The sequence below is a fragment of the Perkinsus marinus genome (genome assembly GCF_000006405.1).
Source record: "Perkinsus marinus ATCC 50983 genomic scaffold scf_1104296947810, whole genome shotgun sequence".
Lineage (NCBI taxonomy): Eukaryota > Perkinsozoa > Perkinsida > Perkinsidae > Perkinsus > Perkinsus marinus.
Window position 1 is genome coordinate 75,363 of NW_003210458.1, and position 22,327 is coordinate 97,689.

The following is a 22,327-nucleotide window of genomic DNA, read 5'->3' on the forward strand; positions in this document are numbered from 1 at the left end:
CACATGCACTATCCTTAACGAGAATAATATTAACGAGTCACAGTCTGTTCGAATGCGTCTGCTTTCTCAAAGTTAGATTTTCAAAACTCTCGATCATTTAGAATTGATGACAAAAACCAAACCATTCAGCGTGAAGGAAAAGGCAGAGTTCAATCAATACTGGTATTCTCCCAATACCATCGAGACTCTCGTAGGCGAACTGCTATCTATTCATCAGCACAAGAACCTAGATGAGCCTCTACGTGTTGCCTGCCTCTCAACACCTAGTGTTTACTTCACAGTGGCCGCAGCGCCCGAGCTCTCGGACAAGCTCGAGTGCTGGTTATTCGATTTCGATACCCATCTACTGCAAGGTGAGAAGTGTGTCAAGTTCGACTATCGAAAGCCCAAGGAGATAGCCGAAGATCTGCAGCACACTTTCGACTGTGTGGTCATCGATCCTCCCTTTATAACAGAAGAAGTTTGGAATAACTACGCCGAAGCTGCGAAGCTGTTGGTCTCGACTGATGGGGTTTTCATCGGCTCGAGCGTCCGCGAGAATGGAGACTTGCTATGGAAGCTGCTTGAGATGACGGCAGTACCGTTCCAGCCATCGATACCAAATTTGGTGTATCAGTACGACTTCTTCACAAACTACGTCTTGGAAGGTCCGTTCAGGCATATCAACAGTGAGGTGTAGCATGAATCTGTCGTGATGAGAATTGAGTTTGCGTGCATCGTCTCCGTGTTGGTGTTCACCAGTGGGGTGATTGTATTGGAGGGCATGAAGTGCTAGGAGGTGGAAATCATGAGCGCGCCCGAGATGTACGATTGTTCCCTAAGTGATGTTGCGGTGGATAGAAGGGTAGAGAGTGCGAGGCGAGATGAGTCTTGTGTAGTTGTTGGTCCACTTGAATCGTACTTTTTCTTTTGAGTGGGTGAGGCAGGTCCCTTGGTGAGTTGGATGCTTGTGGATCTGCTGATGGCAGAAATCATGGCTCCACTCTCCATCGGGACCTCGCGGTATCAAGGATCATTTCATGGCTCAAGGGCGGAATTGTCGAGTTCGACAAGTGGGTGGGACTGCGATGAGCGAGGTGCTTTGCACAGTAAAACAGATTAAATAGACTAGTATGCGGAATACAACAGAGCGATCTGTAGTATGTAGACTTCCGTTCTAAACTCTATCATGCATTCACTGTGTGTAATGCGCATGATCCGACGCGATGAAGATGAATAAAAGTTTCATCAACATGATGTGGATCGAGGAGATACTAACAGTTATATGATATCAATCTTTGCAGTAGAAACGGTCTAGAGACATGGCCAATCTAGCTGGTAGTCGTCGGCCCCGACTAGCGAACAAGACACTCGCGTTCTCTCACTGAAACATGCGAACAATAGGAACATCACTGAGTCTGCTGAAGATTCTTCGGAGTCATGCCTTGCGCTTTCCATTCGGTCAAGCTCGTTCGACGCAGCTCCGTCTCAAGTCGTCTCTCGAACTCTGATACAGCAACAACCAGTGTAGGTATCAATCTATGAATATATATGTTCGCTTTCCTCCGTTGAGTTCAGAAATTTTCTCACTGATTAACGAACTCGGGTAGAGGTGTACAAAAACCACTGTAGTTGTCACCAACATATGTAGTTGATCACTGGCAGGCATGGAATCAGGTCGACCACCAATACCATTATCAGCCTCTCGTCTTTTGTAACTCCACAACGCCATCCCGAGAGCAACTACTGTCGCTGTTGCCAATAATGCAGAAGTTGATCGCCGAGATGCCCGCATTAGAGAGCTTCTGGAAAGGTATCAATTTCGATTCCGGAAAGAAAACCACCCACTGTGAACGCAACGTACAAGTCTTTACTACAAGTATTATACAAATGTACGACGCATATGAACTTGTAGCGCCGCTCTCGATCAATAGCAACAAAAACGACGACATGATATCATCTAGTCTAAGTGCACAGCTCTGCGCTATTACAGTCCATAATTCGCGAGAACAAATTCCTCGCCGATCATATGAGATAAATGACCAAAAAAAGGACAGACACAGCGCTGAACAAACCCATGTAGCCCGCCAAAATCGCGCAACCGAACCGCGGCTGAGGGCATTATAACAGAGAGCACGCCATGATGTAGCTAAGGTAGAGGGGTAGCGTTAGGTACGTTACGTTAGAAAGAAGGCATAATGGTAATAGTAGCAACAAGACGTTCAAAAAGATGATATCGCGCGTCTTCTCGGAGGCGTGACCGGAGCTCGTCCCAAAACGTTCAACTCTTCAGCATGGGAGTGAGCAGCCTCTGCTTGTAACTGACAGTAAAATATCGATTTCAGCAATATAAGATTTTTTGATCAGATTCAGATATCCCCGAGTGCTACTTTAGTCCGTCGCCGACGCGTTAACCGGTGTTTATGATACTTCAACTTTGATCTCAAAACTATCTCTTCCTCGCTGCTCAGTAGCTCCTTCACCACATACTTCGGACTTCGTTCTTCACATTGGTAGAAAACGACATGCTCGCCGTCAGCGTCAGTCTTCAGCATTTTGAGATCTTTTGGACTACGGGGCCGTATTGGAGTTGCCACTGTGGTGGGAGTAAACACAGTGGGGGCCACCTGTGGGAAAATACAGTGCGTGCCAATTTGATATGTAAATGTAGAGAATGTGCGTCGTTTTCCATTCCGGGATTAATGATAGTGAACAACTTGTCGCTATCACAGTCTCGAAAGGTTACTTTCATCACATCACATGTTCATAGGAATGTTAACATTGTTTATGCGATATAGTTTAATCTTGAACTGTACCTCTACCATAATTTCCGGATATAACTATGCACTCACTCGCGAGATGATACAAAAAAACAAAGTTCATTAGTGGATACCAGTAGCCTAGAACTATTTCACATGTCACTTGAGCACGCGGCTCTGCTATCGGCGAAAATATAAGAAAAATTTTCTTACATTTTCTGGTGTGGATTCTTCAACCCGACGCTTCTGATCTTCTTTGATGAGCTCATTTCTCTTCTTCTCTTTGCGATTACTGCGGACCAAGCACCAAGCTGATAGCGCCAACGCTAAGCCCAGTAAGAGGAACATACACTGAATTAGCTGGAGCTTTCGTGGTAAGGACCGCCACACCCTGAGAGAGATCAATAACTAGCAAAATTATATACAACTTTTGATGGAAAAAATCGTGGTGAATCGGAGGACTGATATAATTTAAATACAAAGAATGGATCAGAAAAGGCAGCTAGATTTGTAAAAGGCTTCGATTTGCTATGGACTAGCATAACTAGAGTACTAAATCCTCACTAGTGGAAGTGTGAGATCATACGTAACTCATAAATGTAACAACACTACGAGCTGATCACAGAAGCACCCCAGACGATCGTGATCGGCTACCCTGCAACGTTCTGTTCCCAACCCGGCGGGGCAGGGAGGGAGTTGATGATGACTTCATTGAGCGAGGCGAGGTTATCCCGGACGCGAGCCACAGTGACGCCGAAGGTTGGTAATGTGGACCAAAAGTTGAGTACCAACTCTTCCCCACTTCGGAAGAGCATCACCATATAAGGGTAAAACTCTGATCGCGAAGAGAATCACTCGTTCGTGGTTGGCAACGGAAATGTATTAGACGTAAAAATTGAGCGTGCGTACGACCGTGAGATTTTTGGGCGTGGCGAGTAATTTCCGGGCGCAGGAACCTCATTTGAACCTTTTGCGGGAACCTCATACCTCATTTTTCTAAGAACCTCATTTGCGGGTCTGAAAAACCTCATTTGCGGGTCTGAAAATGAGGATAGTTCTCCATCCAGCCTGGGAATTCGGTGCGACGTAATGCCGCTGAAATAAGCTCACGGAGTTCGGTCAAATCAAGGGAAGAAAAAATGGAAGAACTTCTGGTTGGGGACTTATTTGCTTTACCGAATTTTTTACTTTATTCCGTGTAGGAGTTTATGAACTAGTAGTAGAGGAGGCTTGAGGTGAGCTGGCATGAGGAAGGTACTGTGAGTTACTTTGAGCGCCTTGTTCGCTATTGAATCAATGTATATATGCTTCACGTATCAAAAGCCTGTTTCGCTCGTAGTAGAATCAATTAACTTACTGATGGCGAGATTGGAATTATTTTGATAGTGTCAACTCATTTGGTTGCAGTCAGGCATATCTTTGGGGTTGTGGCATATCGGCCCCACACGGAGAAATTGCTTCAGGGTTGTGGCATATCGGCCCCGGCCTGAAAAATGGCTATAGGGTTGTGGCATACCTGCCCCGCTCTGAGAAAGGCTTTAGGGTTGTGGCATATTTGCCCCGCACTTAAAAAATTGGTTGAATATTTTTGCAATTTTCCCATTTTTTTTCGTTTTTTCCCAATTTTTCGGATTTTTCCGATTTTTTTTCGTCATTTTGCCATTCTGATTGTCCTTTCTACATTCTCTTCTTTCGAGTCGCCTTTCCCATTTATATCCTCCAGGCAGGAGGGAGTTCCTGTTCCCATCTAGTCGTTTTTAATGCTACTCCCATCGCGGCCATCGCCCCTTCTAGCTATGGTCATGAGGACGCGATCCCTGTCGCGGTTTGCTGGCAGCTGCAGGCCGCTGTGTGTCTCCAGTCAAAGCCGCTAGTAGGTGGGGGAGTGTCTTTGGGTTCGACTATCTCTTGAAATTTGATGAGGCGATTGAGTTGTTTTCAGCGTGTGAATTCCAGAAATGGATTAATTTTCATTACTCCTAATTGATCAGCCTCATCGCTCAGTTGCTGTGTGCGCGATTAGTAGTACATAGTCGTATTTTCTCGAGGTAGAAAAGGAGTGGTTTCGAAGTACCCTGTCGAGACTCGCTCGACTCTGCCTCTTGATATTCCTCAGTTGGGTCATCAAGAGATATCCCTGCGTCCGATATTTGTCCGTCCAAGCTGCGACGGAAAGTCCACCCCCACTTCCTGTCAAAATGGGCACGTCATTCGAACCTTGGTGGAGCTCTGAAGACATTGATGAGGGGGTTCGGGCGGGAACGGTAGTAAGGAGGGGTGGACTGTTGACGTCTTCATACGACTATCGACTTCTCACTTCGGATAACTCTAGTTAACTCGAGATATAGTTTTCTGGGAAATTTTAGATCTAAATGAATATTAAGTAACTTCGGTAATGTAATGGTTGGAATATATGTTTGCTTTCCTCAGCTGAGTTTGGGAGTTTCCTCACTAGTTTTAGAAATTCATATACGAATTCGGGCGGAGGTTTATAGAAACTAATGAAAATATTCCAAATTTCCGCTCAAATTCTCGTATTGTCACCATTCAATGTAGTTGACCATGTGCATATTTCCCTCCAGTGGTTGAAGTAGATGATAATCGTGAATACGTGTATGATTCCCTTATCAGCCGTGTCTCTGGTTTCGTCGGTGTTCTAGTATTTATAGGCATTTTTCCATCACTATTACTACACTTTAATGATGTAGTTATGACCACGTTGAGAGCCGCTCGCAGGTTCGCTATGGAAGACTCCACGTACCGGCTTTCGAGACGAATCAAGCTTTCGTTGATCTTGATCCCGACGAGGAAGGTCGGAGAATTCGCGTGAAAGTGCCTGGGTTTATCGCGAGAAATCGCGCTGTGCATGGAGATCGCGTTGCGGTAGTTTTTACAGTGTTACTCGTAGTGAAGGATTTTCATTAGGCCCGTCTTATGTGGAAGGCATATAAGCGGGAAAGTAGCAGTAGTGACAGCACTGAGGAAGATGAAGTGGCTGCAGTGGGCTGCATAGAGGATGCCAGGGCCCGAGTGGTGGCGGTAGTATTAGGGTACTTGTATAGGAGTATCGGAAAAAGGGGCCAATCTGTCGTAATTTCTCAGCCGATGTGAATATTAGACAGAATATATCTGCGTTATTTGATACTCACATGCGTTTTTTTCTCTGCTGCTACGTGAATTCTTACCCCACACTCCCTTGTTGGAAGGGGTTTATACGGTGTTCATAGTCCACGCTTATCTAGGGTGATCAAAAGGACGAAAGCAATGCCTCGTAATTTCTGAGAAATTATTTCTCAGGAATGATATATGCGTTTATTCACAGGCGCTTTTTTCGAACAACCCCTGTAGTAGGTAGGGGCGAAAGCCTTCTTGAGAGGTGGCCGATTTGTTATCGTCGTGTGAAGTTTGTCGTCCAGGACTGTCATGGGATGAGGATCGAACCTGCGAGAGTTGTTAGGTAACGAAGCGGTGCGAGACGCCTATTGTGGGTGTAGTGCGGCCAGGGGAAAGCAAGGTCCAGCCGAGAGACCAACGCTTGCCTGCTATGGATTTAGTTCAACCGTAAGAAGGTTTGATGGGCTCTTGTGAGGGATTGTTAGATTCGCTATGGCTTCGGAGGAGGAGGAGGAGGAGTCGGCTCAGTTGGTGGCTTGTGAGATCGTTGAGTGGGAGGAGGCCAGGGTGAATCCGAAGTGCAGACTGGTAAGGTTAGTTGTGGTATGGAAATTGGATTTTATTGGTCTATTGAGAATTTCGCTATGTAATCATAAAAGTCGATGAAAATCTAGTGTGGTTGAGATTTTCAATCAAGGTTGGATTGTGTGATACAGTGTTGGAGTAGGAATATATGTTCGCTTTCCTCAGCTGAGCTCAGGAGTTTTCTATACAGTGTTGGAGTAGGAATATATGTTGGCTTTCCTCAGCTGAGCTCAGGAGTCTCCTATACAGTGTTGGAGTAGGAATATATGTTCGCTTTCCTCAGCTGAGCTCAGGAGTTTTCTATACAGTGTTGGAGTAGGAATATATGTTGGCTTTCCTCAGCTGAGCTCAGGAGTCTCCTATACAGTGTTGGAGTAGGAATATATGTTCGCTTTCCTCATCTGAGCTCAGAAGTTTCCTATACAGTGTTGGAGTAGGAATATATGTTCGCTTTCCTCACCTGAGCTCAGGAGTTTCCTATACAGTGTTGGAGTAGGAATATATGTTCGCTTTCCTCAGCTGAGCTCAGGAGTTTCCTATACAGTGTTGGAGTAGGAATATATGTTCGCTTTCCTCACCTGAGCTCAGGAGTTTTCTATACAGTGTTGGAGTAGGAATATATGTTCGCTTTCCTCAGCTGAGCTCAGGAGTTTTCTATACAGTGTTGGAGTAGGAATATATGTTGGCTTTCCTCAGCTGAGCTCAGGAGTTTTCTATACAGTGTTGGAGTAGGAATATATGTTCGCTTTCCTCACCTGAGCTCAGGAGTTTTCTATACAGTGTTGGAGTAGGAATATATGTTGGCTTTCCTCAGCTGAGCTCAGGAGTTTCCTACACAGTGTTGGAGTAGGAATATATGTTGGCTTTCCTCAGCTGAGCTCAGGAGTCTCCTATACAGTGTTGGAGTAGGAATATATGTTCGCTTTCCTCACCTGAGCTCAGGAGTTTCCTATACAGTGTTGGAGTAGGAATATATGTTCGCTTTCCTCACCTGAGCTCAGGAGTTTTATAGAACTCGGGTGGAAGTGTACAGGAACCAATGAGAATTGCTCGAAATTTGCTCAGAATTTGGGAATAAATGACAAACTTTGGAAAAGACTAGTAGCCTTCTATGAACGTAAAGCTAACGAGGGGTATGCGTATCGTCTTAGGTGGAGCACTTGGGAGGAGTGGGAACAGGAGTAGCTGAACACCGCGCTGTGATGGAGCGGTATGGCCTCACTAGTGTTGAGTATAGTGAGGAGATTGAGGAGGAATTGAAGGCGAAGTAGTGATGGGTGATCGCAGTAGGGAGTATTCATAACAGTGTTGTAATATATGTTCGCTTTCCTCAGCTGAACTTAGGTGTTTCCTCACTAACCATAGGAGTTCATATACGAACTAGGGTAGAAGTGTACAGAAAGCAAGAAGAATTTAGCCAAATTTCCTCAGAATTCTCATATTGTCACCAACATATGTGGCCGACCATGTGCATATTTTCCCACACTGCAGCACATAAGGATTATTATTACGATTATCTAGGATATATCGTTATATAACGATAAGGTATTTAATTATGATATAGTTTATAATAATAGACATAATAATATGAAGTATTTTATGGCCAGCTTATCATATATATAATAATTACGATTACTTATTGCTGGCCTTTTGATGCTGATTCATTTTGCTTCGCTCCGCCTGGATTTTATCAATCCGTGTGAAAATGCGGAGGAATTTATGTTCGCTATCCTCAGCTGAGTTTAGGAGTATATATACGAATTTGGGGAGTAATGTACAAAAAACAACAAGAAGAATTTTCCGGAATTTTCCCACACTGGACGCGACTGTAGTGACGTTGGGCTCGAGTGATCACACTTGGTAATCTTGCAATCTTGCATTTCCTCAACGGAAGAATTTTTGTGGCTTTTAGACTCCCCTCATCTGAAGCAGTAGTTAATGCCGCACTGAAAGGGAAGGGCCCTAGGAGGTGGGATTTGAGGAAATGTAAGGGAGAGCAAGATGAGCAAGATTTGTGGTATATAGTGTGTTTTGTGATTAGCTCATCGTGTGGTATCGATTGACCCGCCGAGTGCTCGAGATTTGGACGATGCGCTTTCGGTGGAGGTGAAGTCTGGGGGAAGGTTGAGAATAGGAGTAGGATGCTGGGATGGACGTCACCTTCTGTGCATTTTGCAGTTGCACGCATACACATACGTTTAGCTAAGTTTGAGCAGATGGCTCTTGTGAGATCTAATCGGCCGTTAACTACAGAAGTTGAGTTGCCCAGTCACACATCCATAGTTGTCTGAACATCTACCTTAGCGACAATAATTTTAGTGTTGCCGCGTATGGCTAGGAACACATTCTTCGATCAGTTTCCCTTATGTGAATGATGTCATCATTTTTTTATTGTTATTGTGAAAGTTAGCTGGGTGCCGGGATCGAACCGGAGACCTCTGGGTTGGTCGTCAGGTTCACGTGGCAGATGTATCGCATTTTGTAGCGGCTCAATCTCATCTGGATAGGGAGGCGGCGAGGAGGGCGATCACTGTGTATATGCCTCATAAGGTGAGTTGCGAGAAAGTTGGTATTACACGCATACCGTAAATCAATAAATTCAGACCTATCCTATGCTGCCGAGGCACCTGTCGGAGAACCTGTGTTCGCTACTTCCTGGGGAAGACCGTCTGGCATTTAGCGTTTTCTTCACGTTGGATGCTGCTACGGGTGAGCTTATAGAATTTTGAGGATTTGTAATCGAGGTTGAGAAAATTTATGTTCGCTGCGCTAAGGAGTTTATGTACAAATCAGAGTAAAAAGTGATCAGAAATAAAAAAAAAATTCCGGAAATTTCGTCGACCTTTCCTTACATGTAGTTGACTGTGTGTCGATCTTTGCGACCGATTGGAATGCACTCGCGTCACGGAATGAGAATCTGGACTTCCCTTTTCAGGCGATCTGTGTGGAGATGAGCCTGTCGCCTTTGGTAAGAGTATTATAAGGAGTTCAGCTCGACTGAGTTATGATGAAGTTGATGCTGCTATGGGAGCCGAGACCAAAGGCGATGCTTTTCAGATTGGTAGGTAGGGAATATATGCTCATTGTGTTGATAAAATATGGGAATCCTGGGAAAATTTTTTTTAGGATTTATCGATTTTTTTGCATATTTTTACTCATAGATTTTCATAATGTAGTGAGGAAACTTATGAGCTCAGTTGAGGAAAGCAAAGATATATTTCCACACTGGTAAATTTGAATGGGAGTTTCAGATCGCGCGATCCTGGAAGACATTCGGCTGCTGTGGGACGTGGCTGCGAAGAGAAACGCCTCTCGTGGTGATGATACTATCAGAGTTAGTTCATCGAAGGTAAATCGATCATCTGGGCGTGCGCTTATTGCATTGCGCAGGTAAAATTCGAATTTGCATCGGCAGATTCATTGATACCAACGAAGTGCTGGTCGGAATCACCATCGGATTTCAGCACTCCGAATAGCCACTCCTTGATAGAGGAGTTTATGGTAGAATAAACTCATTTGGTGGTTCATGATGATTCTTCGCGATAAAATTTGTTGAGATGCTTGTGGTTCGTCGTTATTGGAAAAGTCATATTAGTAGGGTGAGTAATAGTAACTTGTCGTTGCTATATTGTCTTGGAGTATATGTTCGCCTTCTTCAGAGGGCTAAAGAGTTTGCATACGAAATCGGGTAGAAACCAATAAGAATTGCTCGCAGTTTTCATGTTGTCACCAACACATGTAGTTGACCATGTACATATTTTCCTCCGACACTAGGGCGTTGCTGAGGTGACTACACAGAGGCTGAGGCGCCCCCCTCTACTGCATTAACGCCTACTGCTGTTGAATTTGGTTACTAGTGGAGCATTCAGGATAGTGAATTTCGCACGGAAATGCCTTTTTCGCATATGAGGAAAGCTACTCGTGACTACTCCTTGTGAACTGCATAGGTTTTGGCTAATCGTCTGGTGGCCGAGCGTTTGGTGGAGGGAATTGACGTGAATGGAAAGTCACCACCGCCGATTCTCAGACAGCATCCTAACACTGAGGCTCAGGTGGGTCCCGGGTTCGATCCCCGGTAGTGTTATTTAGGAATCTTGGCTCAGGTTTTGGAGACGATATTGCCCATTCTTCGACGGGGTTTCCCAGATTTCGACTGGGGGCAGGGGCGATCCTTAGCTGAGCTTCTGGTAGACGCTCGGAAGGTCCTCCCAGAGCCTTGTTTTAAAGCACTGTCGTTTGAAGCGATGGTGGCATTCCAAATGGCGCAGTATGTTGTTGTTACGGATGCTGTTGGAGAGGATACTTCTCATTGGGCACTGGGGCTCGGACGGTATATGCATTTTACCTCCCCGATTCGGAGATATGCTGATGTGCTGGTTCACCGCCTTCTGACGGACCTGGTTTGCGAGGGAGCTGCGGTGTATGAGCATGGAGTGGAAGAGTTGATTCGGGCGACTTCGCGTTGCAATCAGATTCGGAAAGGCAGTTTGGAAGCGGATCGGGAGTGTGCGTATTATTTTTTCAGCGATTATGTGCGGGCGAATTATCCCGAAAGCGGAATGGTTTTGAACGATTTGGTGGTGACGAAAATTTTCCCAGGGAAGGAGGTGGCGAAGGGAAAATTCACGAAGGATGCGATTGAAGTTTTTGTGCCTTTGGTGGGATATTCGAAAAGTGTGTCACTGGAGCAAATAGGAGTGGGGGAAGTTGAGGAAATTACTCCGGATCATGTGACGTTTTTACACGGGGAAAAACGAATGGAATGGAAGACGCTGAGTGTGGTGTCGATGAATGTGGTATGTCCGAGTGGAGATGACTCGGTGTTGAAGCACTGGACGCTACGGCTGCCCTCGAACGAAGCTTCACAGCAAATATCTGAGCGTAAAGACGGAGTTGTGCCTAGGAGTATCCGAAAATCTTCAGAGTGTGTTAAGAAAGATGTATCTAAGGATATCCGAAAATCTTCAGAGTGCGTTAAGGGAGGCATGTCTAAGGATATCCGAAAATCTTCAGAGTGCGCAAAGGAAGGCGTATCCAAGAGTATCCGAAAATCTTCCGAGTGCGTTAAGGATGGAGTGTCGGAAAGTATGCGGAGAACAGCATGTAGCCGACCCCCTTTACCTAGTTCGGTGGTGAACACTCGGATACCACCACCGCCGCCGCCTCCCTCTCTTCCTCCGGTGAAGTGTCCTGTTCGACCAGTGTTGCCGCTGTTGCCAGAAGGGGCGGCCTTTGCAGTTTTACGGGCCCGAATAAAGAGCTCGGTGCGGGGATCGAACTCGGGTGCATCGGTTGGTAGTTGATGTGTTTTAACGTGTTGTTCCTGAATGAATTAGAGTTTCTGGCTCGAGTAGTGTTGTGCGAAGTTGGCGTGGAAGTATGAAGTGGGGGCGGAGAAATATGCGGCAACGAAAATTCTGATGAAAATTTGGGAAATTCTCGTTGGTTTCTGTAGTATGTTACCTTCTATAAGGAAACTCCTAGACTCAGCTGAGGAAAGCAAACAGATAATTTAGTACTGTCGTAGGAAAATTTTGATCTCCGAGTGGCTCAGTGTGGGAAAATCTGCCCCTGCTCGACGACGTGTGTCTGTGACAATATCGAAATCGCGCGAAGATTTATGGGGCATTTTATTCGTACGAGCTCGGGTAGAAGTGTTTAGAATTTTCCTCAGAATTTCCATAAACACATAGTTGATTACTGGGGTAGCTTTTCCCTGTAGTTTGTTCCTACTGTTAATGGCTGAGACCATTGAGGACACAGCGACGCCTAGAGAGGTTCTGCAGAGGGTACGGTTGAACGAAGTAAGTATATTCTAGTGGGACGAGGAAAGGGAAGGTCCTGTCAGATTGAGATTTGCCCGGCGTTGTGGCAGTGGCTATTGCAGCGATGGGTTATCGGGAGGAAGCACCACGAGGAGTCGGTCGCTAGGGATTCGGCGGAGCTGGGGGCGGAGGTGATACTGGGCTGAATCAACTGATGTGGAGTTCCCCTGATTATTAGAGATTCAGGGGGGAAGTTAATGAAATTTTAATTCTCACCAACACATGTAGTTGACCATGTGCATATTTCCTGTGTGTTTGACAATATGGAGATTTTGAGGAAATCTGGGGAGATCGTTGTTGGTTTTTTTACACGTCTACCCGAATTGGAGTGTGAACTTCTATAGTTGTTGAGAACCTCTTGAACTCAGCTGAGGAAAGGGAGTATAAGAGTTATGTTTAACACATATACTATTCTTACTTTTTACGAGTTTTTGTGTAGTGTCAGTTGGAAATTTGCCGGTTTTTCTATCAGATTCTCACGAGCCTCCCTCCCGATGCGGTGGTGATCTATCCGTTTCACACTACGAGCCTTCTCTCTCTCATCACCGCTGTTGTACCCGTCTCTCCCGGGAGTGCCAAAAATCTTCTCTGTGCGCTCCGTGAGCGTTGTGGCACATCTTGGGCGCCTCCTGTGGAGTCCCTATGTAAGATGCTCGGCTCGAAGACTTGTACTGAATTTCGCGAAGAGCTCATGGAGCACATATCGCTAGCTTTGGATGCGCAACCGGCTGGGAAGAAACCGTTCAATGCGGTGGTGAAGCATTTGGGAGAACTTGAAGGTTCCGGCGCGGCAGTGGTTGTTGATCGATTGTTCGCGAAAAGTTATTGGGATGGATTTTCGAGATTGTTGTTGGAAACGAACGTGAAAGGTTCACGACCAATTCAAGAGCAACTATTCAAAGCTGTGGGGAATTTGTCGTGCGAGAAGCGAGCGAAGGCGTTACCATTACTGTTAGAGAGGTATTTTAGGGCGGAGGCTCCGGAGGGATTCAAGTTTTTCGCGCGTTTAGCAGAAATGACGGAGGACCTTGAACTGATCTCAACCATGTGGAGAATGGTGTCGAATAATCACAAGTATCGATTGCGCGAAGACACTGATGGAAGTCAGAGAAAATCTTTGAAGTGTTTTATGCAAAAATGCTGTGACCAGAATTTCCCAAAGGGCGTCGCTACTGGTCTGGTGGTTGATTCGGTGAGTCATTTGGAATTCCTATTACGGGAGGTGTGGAATGTCGATGCTGAGGGAACCGCAGAGATGCATCTTGGCTTGATACGCGCGTTACTCGAGAAAGGAGATTTGGTGGCATATTTTGATGCTTTTGTGAAGAACGTGAATTCCCGGGGAGTAACAGCGCTGTCTTCATCCGCGAGATGGTATAAGGCAGTGTCGGGGTTGTTGGTGGACGAAGGAGAGTCTATTCGAGCGGCGGTGGTGCAGCAGGGAGTGGAAGCGGTGGGGCGGCTCATGGAGCATCGGGGAGAAGGAGAGGTTATTGAGAGAATGATGGGTAGGTCGTCGCTGAACTGAGTTGGTTAACGAAGTTGGGTGTGTTCATGTTTTATGGTGTAACATAAACATGTTCATGATATATCATATATATTATAGTGCCAATTTGATATGCAAATGTGGAGAAGGTGCGTCGTTTTCTATTCCGGGATTAATGATAGTGAACAACTTGTCGCTATCACAATCTCGAAAGATTACTTTTATCACATCACATGTTCATAGCAATGTTAACATTGTTTATGCGATATAGTTCAATCTCGAAGAATAACACACAGTTGCATATCAAATTAAAACATATACTTACTTCCATACAGGCCCTTGCTGAGATGTTCTTGGTGTTCGGTCAGGTGCGGTATTAGAAGGTCTTCGACCGCTGGAGCACCAAGTAGCACTCGTGCGTCAGCTTGTTGATGACATGTCTGGGACTACATGCAAGCCTCTAGCCGTAGCTCTCACTGCTACCCGTCAGCGGTTGGACGGATGGAAACTGCCAACAGAGGATGTCATTTCTGATGAAAAAACCGTCAAATTGGGTCACTCTGTTGACTCATTGTTGGTAGGGTTAAACGTCGTGTTTCTGATGGCAGTTCCTTGCAGGTGGAAGTGCTCGCCTCCCTCTCTTCGTTTCGATATGATGACAAAACGATGCGGAAATGTTTGCGTAAACTTCAGCGCCACTGGGAAACTGGCACGTCGGAGTTGATCTGGAAAAACGATCTTGTAAGGGGGGTTGGAAAAATTCGGCTTTTTACGAGGAGAGTTTATATCATCGGGGAATATGGTTGGTTTCCTCAGCTCAGCTCGCTACGTTGTGACGAATTTTGAAAACAGAAACTAAGATGATTGAGAATATGTAGTTGACCATATGTATAACTTCGCGCGTGCTCTACTGTGTTGATTCCAATATGGAAATTCTGAGGAATTTCTGGCAAACTCTTATTGTTTCCTGTACACTTCTACCCGAATTCGTAGGCTAATTTCTATAATAATGTGAAGAAAGCGAACTCGCAATTTCACCAACTTGTGTTTTTCCCAGAGTCCCAATATCGGCGCTATCGTAGCATCGGCGGAGGAGGACACCATCATGGAAATCGCTGATATTATCGTTGACCATGTAAGGGGAAAGGAAAGGGGAAGTTGCTGGTTCACGACAGTGTTGGAATATATGTTTGGTTTCCTCAACTGAGCTCTCCTAACTTTCCTCACAATATTATGAGATTCCACACACGATTTTGATTAGAAGCGTACAAAAACTAAGGATAATTTCCCCAAATTTTCTCAGAATTTCCCTATTTTTTCCAACACATGTAGTTTACCCCACTGCATGACAGTATTGAAATATATGTGTTTGGTTTCCTTCACTACATTATGGAAAATTCACACACGATTTTGCGCAGAAGTACGTAAATGTTCTGCCTCTAGTGGGAATGGATATGCGCGTTCCACAGTATACTTCTGAGGCTCACATTTTTTGAGGTTCTCCATAATTGGTGGGAAATGTGTTCAAGAAAATTATGAAAACCGATAATAATTTCCCGAAATTTTCTCGGAATTTTCGGGATATTGACACCGAAATACGTAGTTGACTATGTCAAAATTTTCCCACACTGTTTTATGATCACGATCAGGATCTTCCGTTTCAATGGCGGGCCTGGCCAGAAGCGCTCTCGTTGGCTGTCGGACAGAAAGTAGTTCAAAACGGCGATAATGAGAAGCTTGTGAGGAAAGCACTCAGCAGTGCTGCAGGTAACATTTAAGTTGAAATTTCTAACGTTTGGTCGTTGCGATATGGGATCAGCGACACATCTAGTTTTGAGAGATAACGTTCCTCAGGGTTTGATAACGATCGGGGAAATGTTACTAATGTGATGATGACATTTACATGGGAAACTGATTGAATAATGTGTTCCTAGCCATACGTGGAAAATTCAACAATGAGTCCCCCCCTGGGAAAATTATTGGTTTCTGGATGATTCCCTGTATGGAATATTGAATTTACGTGGTTGATGCAACTCTAATGTGCAAGTCAATAATTTTAAGACTTAATTTTATAATCAAGTCCGTTTTACGTGAAGTGGCGTAATTCTCTGTGAAAAAAGGGATATTCGCGGTGATATGTTTTTCATATCACTGGGGTGAAACTCCAGTGTAGGGAACTAAACATATATTCCAACACTGTCCAACACAGAGAGAGATATGTAGCTGTCGTGACATACATTTTCCATTAGTGATCTTCGTATCACTAGGGTGAAACTCTATTACTTCACTGAGTAAAGTAGTATATTACAGTCAATATGCATATTGATTCGTATGCGATGACCCGCGTTGCATTTTTTGTACTATGTAGTCGTGAAATAGGTTTTTCATATCACTAGGGTGAAAGTCCAATGTCGTAACACACTGAAGATGGTGAAGTTTCGTTTTCGTCATCGTTTTGATTATGACATACCGGTAGTTCGGAACTACAGTGGAGTTTCACCCTAGTGATATGGAAAACACTAGTGAAAAACATATTCCACGACTATTGCATATCACCGCGAATATCGCGTTTTTCACCGAGTTTTACGCCACTTCACGTAAAACGGGTTGTGAAACTACAGTGGCATCGTTCAGGTACTTCTTTTGTGTATCTCTCGTTAAAGCAGTTCGCTATCGAGGATCTCCCGGAGTTTATATTACCTCTTCCTGGTGGGCGAATTGAACTACTCAATGGACTTAACCGAGAGGATATGAGTAAGTGAGGGCTGGTGATGATAATGGAGTCTTCCCCGTGATGTGAGAAACTGATTTCACGACCACTGTATAGCGCGAGTATTGGATTTTTATCTACAGAGTATTACGTATTACGTCACTTCACGTGAAACGGGTGAAACTTCAATAGATTCCATCTAACTGTACAGTGCGTGCCAATTTGATATGCAAATGTGGAGAATGTGCGTCGTTTTCTATTCCGGGATTAATGATAGTGAACAACTTGTCGCTATCACAGTCTCGAAAGGTTACTTTCATCACATCACATGTTCATAGCAATGTTAACATTGTTTATGCGATATAGTTTCAGATAGATTAATATCCATCCCGCAAAATTACGCACATTTTACACATTTGCATATCAAATTTTTGCTCAGTGGAGTTCCACGCGTTTTACGCGAAGTGGCGTAATACTCTGTGAAAAAAGTGACATTCGCGGTGATATGCAGTAGTATTGTTTTTCATATCACTAGGGTGAAACTTCACCGTAAATGACAACTTACTGATGATGTTTATAACTTCCCGTAGCATCTCTCGTGTTTGCGAATGTGTTGGTATCAGACAACTCAACGAGAGTCGATAGTAAGTAGTTGTTAACTGCTGATCGCTACAATGGAGTTTCACCTTAGTGATATGAAAACACTAGTGTGAAACATATTTCTCGGAAACATAGATGGAGTATTACGCCACTTCACGTTAAATGGGTGAAACTCTAATAATCGTCTTGAAGCTCAGGCGGATATCGCAAGAATCTAAAATGTAGGATTGAAATTACCTCAATGTTGTTTTGGAATTTCATTTTTCGAAATCGACGTACTCACTTCATGAGGGTCAGATTCAAACTCGCCGATTGGACCATCGTTGAGATGGTCCCAAGCACAGCTATCAGCAGTTGGTGATGCTGTTGGTTCTTCGGTGAACGTTGATGCTGCTGCTGGGGCGTGCGCGTTTATGCTGAGAGCCGACCACAAGAGTTGCGATGCTGCGAAAAGTCTACAACGACTGTTGGGGGTAAGGGGTGTGGGAAAATATGTATGAAAATTCGGGTAAAATTTTTAGGGAATTCTCATAAGTTTCTGTACACTTCTGTACCCTAGTTCGTATATGTTCTTTCATAATAATTGACGAAATTGAGGTCAGTTGAGGAGAGCGAACATATGCTGCAACACTAGAGTAGGGGGTGTGGCAAAATTGCGGAGCGAGCGAAGCGAGCGGAGCGTATTCTCTCACTTTACTAACACTTTGTGCGTGCGTGCGTGCGTACAAATTATCCAGCTCGATCTAGAGAGGTTATGATCACATGCTATACACCGTTCGATAGCTCTCGCTCTGGGGATACCAGGAAAAATACGAAGTTAGGGTTCCGCCCGGACAATGTAGATTTCCGTGCAAAAAAAACATATTTTTGCATAAAAACGCCAGGCATGGGAATCGAACCCGGATGCCGAGCTCCGCCCCTTCTCCGAGAAGGCCTAGTGTGCCCATGGTCAACTACGTGTGTTGGTGATAATGTGAAAACTCTGAGAAAATTTTGGGAAATTCTAAAGAACAATTTCGTAATGGTTCATGTGCGATCTGAAATTTCTCCACTCAACGACTACTTAGGTTGAACGAGTGTATTTCGATTTAATATGCAAATGTGTGTTATTCTCCGAGATTAAACTATATCGCATAAACAATGTTAATATTGCTATGAACATGTGATGTGATTAAAGTAACCTTTCGAGACTGTGATAGCGACAAGTTGTTCACTATCATTAATCCCGAAATAGAAAATGTATATTCTTCACCTTTGCATATCAAATTGGCACACACTGTTCCGTAGGTCCCGAAAGACTGGTTATCCCACGAGGGGCTCCGACTTGATGTAAAAGGACTCAGTCGGTCAATGATGATGTTGATCGCAAAGATCATCGAACTCGTCGGGAAGGAGTGCAAGAAGGCGTGCACAATTGCTATCTCGGGAGATGAGACTGTGATTGAAGACTCCGCTGTGGCTCGGCTGGTTGGTGCAGCGGTGATCAATGAGGTAGGCGTGGTTGAATTTCGTGGCGCGTGACGGTGGTTGGCAGGTACCACTACAGTGGCACTCGTGCACGGCGGATTTGACAGAGTCTTTGGCGAAGCGATCTCCGGAAGTGCTGTTGCATTGTATCGGTCGCGAAAGCTCTTCAGCTGAGCGCCTGTTGGGTGATGTTATCTCGGTGACGTCAGCAGCTATGTCGGAGATCAACGGCATGTGGTGGTTGCCTAAAGGACTTCTGCTGTCAGTTAAGGAGGGACAAGCCTCTGAAGGTGAGCTGAATTATTAAAGTTTATTGACCCTAGTGATATGAACAACACTAGTTCACGACTATTGCAAGGCGCCAATATCGCGTTTTTCACGGAGTTTTACGCCACTTCACGTAAAACGCCGGTGAAACTCCATTGTTTTCGGGAATGCCAACTATGAACTGGATTGATAGACGTGGTTGTAGTATGCACTAGATGAGGGTGCACATGTGTACGCCATAGTTAATGGCGATCAGACACGTATGTTTGCATCGCTCCGCTGGACTCGACTACAGCAGGGTGATAGTATATTCCTGTGAGATTTCTCGAATTAGATGTTTTTCTAAAACGCACGATGTAGTGTGGGAAAATATACACGTGGTCAACTGTGTGTGTTGGTGACAATAAGGAAAATTTCTGAGGAAATTTTGGGAAATTTTTGTTATCTTTGCACATGTCTTGTGTGAATCATCATGATTGTGGTATCAGGTTTTGGTAGAAGTTCGAGCATTGGCACTACTGTAGATAAGTGCTGGACGGCCTTGGCTAGAGTTAGCACTCACCGTTCCCCGAGGAGGGTATTGATGAATTTGATGGTGAGTTTTGGTATAGGAAAGCAACCAGATTCGAACTGTCTGGTCTTCATATAAAAATGGCGTAGTGATACTCTTATCAATGGAGTTTCACCCGTTTTACGTGAAGTGGAGTAATACTCTGTGAAAAAAACCGATATTCGCACTATGCAATGGTCGTGAAATATATTTTCCACTACTGTTTTTCGTATTACGGGGGAAATTCTAACGATGCATTTAGATTTTCGCATTTGTTTGACATGATCCTTCTTATGGATATTTATATACTACAGTATCATTTATATATCGTAGTTTCACCCTAGTGTTATGAAAAACACTGGTGAAAAATATATTCCACTACTACTGCATATCACCGCGAATATCGCGTTTTTCACTGAGTATTACGCCACTTTGCGTTATTTTTATATAGCCTTATCTTTCATTAAAGATATTATATTTATTTATTGAGCATGAAGATACACTCAATGTTAACTTTATGATTTCACGATGACGTTGAGAATTTTTCTTTGGAATTGTTGAGGATACCAATGAGCTGAAGTACGTGTGAATTTGATATGGAAATGTGTGTTATTTTGTAGGACAAATTATAGTGAACAAGTTGTCGCTATCATCACAGTCCCAAACGGGTACTTTCACCACAACATATATTCATAGCCATTGTATATGCGATATAGTTTAATCTCGGAAAATAACACACATAGCGCTATTTCGCCAATTTGGTCAGATTCCCCGTCTTCAGCGAGAATCTGCGAGTACTGAGGGGACAGACCTTCGCGTGTCGGCTATACTCTACGGAGTGTCAGTCGTCCTAGAGGAAACACTGTGGGAGAGTCTTCACCACTCGCGACTGAATTTGTCGAATTAGATATCACCAAATTACAGCGAGGGATGTGGAAGCAGTGATGGGAGGAATTGCTGTTCTTGGTGATGATACTTACTGTTCGGAAAGGTGAGATTTGATTCAGGCATGGACGAACGTAGATCAGATATTTTCATCACTGTGGAGAACTATGCACATGGTCAACTACATGTGTTTGTGGCGATATGAAAACGCTGATGAAAATTTTCGATTGTAATTTTATAATTAGTACTCCTGAGCTCAGCTGAGGAAAGCGATCATACAGTGCGTGCTAATTTGATATGCAAATGTGAAGAATGTGCGTTCTTTTCTATTCCGGGAGTAATGATAGTGAACAACTTGTCGCTATCACAGTCTCGAAAGGTTACTTTTATCACATCACATGTTCATAGCAATGTTAACATTGTTTATGCGATATAGTTTATTCTCGAAGAATAACACACATTTGCATCGATCAAATTGACACGCACTGTATTTCCCATCAGGTGTCGAGTGCTCCTATCTCTTCATCACGCCTTGGTCCCCAGCATCCCGCCGAACGGAGTCATCGTGTGCGGCCTCTACGGTGCTATGATCAGACTGGGCATACGCCTTCTTGAGGACGATTCCAGGTAGGGTAGAAGCGTTGAGCTAGACTCCCGAGGTAGCTTGCGAGGTTCGTTGGTTGAGGTAGAGAGGCTTAGTATGGATTCGCTGTTTACCATCGAGCATTGCGGATAGGCACTATGAAAATCTATGGAGGGAAGAGTTGAAATATTTTCCTTTGAGAAAAATGTTGGACCCTATACTTGATCCCTTTTCATTGCTTCAGTGAGGATGCAGCCCTGTATGGCTTCGCCTTGTTGTGGTCGGTGTTGTCGTCGGCTCCACCAGAATGGCTAGTCAGCACGCTTGGACTCGTCGGCGTTCGAGCAACAAGTGCATTGAGAAGAGCGGGGAAGAGAAAACGCGATGAGGCGGAGGAACTTGGCTGGTAGGCGGCAGTGTGGGAAAATATGCACAAGATCAGCTACATGTGTTGGTGACAATATGGAAATTCTGAATCACTTCTACCCGAATTCGTATGTAAACTCCTATCATAGCTCAGCTGAGGAGAGCGACAATATATCTCAACGCTGTCAGTTTCGCTTACTGTGTTAGGATCCCTTATCTGGCACGGTATCTGGAGAAGCTCACACGTACCGTGCCCACAGCGGCTCTACGGAAATATTCTCCCATCATTGCCGCTGAACTCGTCTCAAGATATTGGTCTGTTGATAAGAAACAGCGAACTGCCTCCAATGAAGGTAAGTGGCCATTTGCTGATGCTTCCGGATCTGTCAGAACATGCTGTGATAGCTGTTGCTCAGAGAATCTTGCTGACGACAAGGTGGATGAAATCATTGCTTCGACCCTTTATCCTCTACTATGTGAGGGATCGACCGCGACGAGACGGTCCTCGGGCGAAGCTATCTCGTACAAGTCGGACGATGTAGGTGTCATTATGGCGGCAATTTTGTGATGAATAGAGGCTGATGAGCCCAAAAATGACAGAGCAAATCAGGCGATATCGGCCCATCATCATTCTGCGCTGTTATTTAGGTTCTCCACCTTTTTGCGTCGGCTGGGAGCGACTCGTCCCGAGAGAAGGTCAAGCGGATGCTTCAAATGTATAACTGAAGCTCCACAAGGTCGTTCAGTGCGTATGCAATTTATATCAGGTACACCCAGAGGTTCCGATACAAGGGCCGAGTATAGAGCGAATGTATCCGCTAGGCTTATCGTGTTACTTACGTATCTTAACCACAACGTCTCTTTCGAGTCCGTGAGAGATTGTGTTATCGAGTGCGAATTGCATGGTGCTCATATACACGGCAAACACGACGGGCTCACATAACTCAAGCGTGGAGCTCCATCCTAGACATATCGGAATGTCTATCTTTCGAATCTTGAGAAATCCCACAGTCCCTGGAGTTGGGGGGAGAAGTTGGAACCCGCGGTCTGACATGTAACCCCAGGCTGCTGTCTCCCGCTTGAAGTTGTGAAGTGGCAGTGTGAATCTGAACTCTTTAGCGCTGGCAAAAGTCCAGCCGACATGTGGTTGA

General features: G+C 44.7%; 6 protein-coding genes across 6 annotated transcripts; 5 read left to right on the top strand and 1 right to left on the bottom strand.

The window, feature by feature from the left end:
* Positions 1 to 106: 106 nt before the first annotated feature.
* Positions 107 to 679, top strand: Pmar_PMAR021384 (conserved hypothetical protein; the record flags this gene model as incomplete). Its single annotated transcript, XM_002779068.1, has 1 exon — positions 107 to 679. The coding sequence occupies one exon, from the start codon at positions 107 to 109 to the stop codon at positions 677 to 679; it is 573 nt and encodes a 190-aa protein (XP_002779114.1).
* Positions 680 to 1,950: 1,271 nt separating this feature from the next.
* Pmar_PMAR021385 (hypothetical protein) lies at positions 1,951 to 3,574 on the bottom strand. Its single transcript, XM_002779069.1, has 4 exons — positions 3,393 to 3,574; positions 2,952 to 3,129; positions 2,370 to 2,606; positions 1,951 to 2,300 (listed from the first exon to the last, which is right to left on the bottom strand). Exons 1-4 carry the CDS (start codon positions 3,557 to 3,559, stop codon positions 2,202 to 2,204), a joined length of 681 nt encoding a protein of 226 aa, XP_002779115.1. The 5' UTR covers positions 3,560 to 3,574; the 3' UTR covers positions 1,951 to 2,201.
* Positions 3,575 to 4,936: 1,362 nt separating this feature from the next.
* Positions 4,937 to 6,140, top strand: Pmar_PMAR021386 (hypothetical protein; the record flags this gene model as incomplete). The annotated part of the gene is made up of 4 exons (XM_002779070.1): positions 4,937 to 5,002; positions 5,475 to 5,621; positions 5,664 to 5,777; positions 6,090 to 6,140. The coding sequence occupies 4 exons, from the start codon at positions 4,937 to 4,939 to the stop codon at positions 6,138 to 6,140; spliced, it is 378 nt and encodes a 125-aa protein (XP_002779116.1).
* A 204-nt stretch (positions 6,141 to 6,344) lies between these two features.
* On the top strand, positions 6,345 to 12,408 carry Pmar_PMAR021387 (Exosome complex exonuclease RRP44, putative; the record flags this gene model as incomplete). Its single annotated transcript, XM_002779071.1, has 13 exons — positions 6,345 to 6,440; positions 7,589 to 7,704; positions 8,350 to 8,423; positions 8,479 to 8,573; positions 8,892 to 8,987; positions 9,041 to 9,146; positions 9,373 to 9,498; positions 9,683 to 9,786; positions 10,385 to 10,489; positions 10,541 to 11,467; positions 11,563 to 11,732; positions 12,160 to 12,241; positions 12,286 to 12,408. 13 exons carry the CDS (start codon positions 6,345 to 6,347, stop codon positions 12,406 to 12,408), a joined length of 2,220 nt encoding a protein of 739 aa, XP_002779117.1.
* Positions 12,409 to 13,472: 1,064 nt separating this feature from the next.
* Positions 13,473 to 17,996, top strand: Pmar_PMAR021388 (hypothetical protein; the record flags this gene model as incomplete). Its single annotated transcript, XM_002779072.1, has 8 exons — positions 13,473 to 13,770; positions 14,117 to 14,325; positions 14,367 to 14,489; positions 14,806 to 14,883; positions 15,398 to 15,515; positions 16,383 to 16,502; positions 17,356 to 17,531; positions 17,943 to 17,996. Exons 1-8 carry the CDS (start codon positions 13,518 to 13,520, stop codon positions 17,994 to 17,996), a joined length of 1,131 nt encoding a protein of 376 aa, XP_002779118.1. The 5' UTR covers positions 13,473 to 13,517.
* A 412-nt stretch (positions 17,997 to 18,408) lies between these two features.
* Pmar_PMAR021389 (hypothetical protein) lies at positions 18,409 to 22,043 on the top strand (the record flags this gene model as incomplete). The annotated part of the gene is made up of 11 exons (XM_002779073.1): positions 18,409 to 18,549; positions 18,593 to 18,815; positions 19,281 to 19,387; positions 20,124 to 20,206; positions 20,250 to 20,333; positions 20,729 to 20,854; positions 21,055 to 21,216; positions 21,384 to 21,529; positions 21,593 to 21,714; positions 21,825 to 21,892; positions 21,944 to 22,043. 11 exons carry the CDS (start codon positions 18,409 to 18,411, stop codon positions 21,978 to 21,980), a joined length of 1,299 nt encoding a protein of 432 aa, XP_002779119.1. The 3' UTR covers positions 21,981 to 22,043.
* Positions 22,044 to 22,327: the final 284 nt, after the last annotated feature.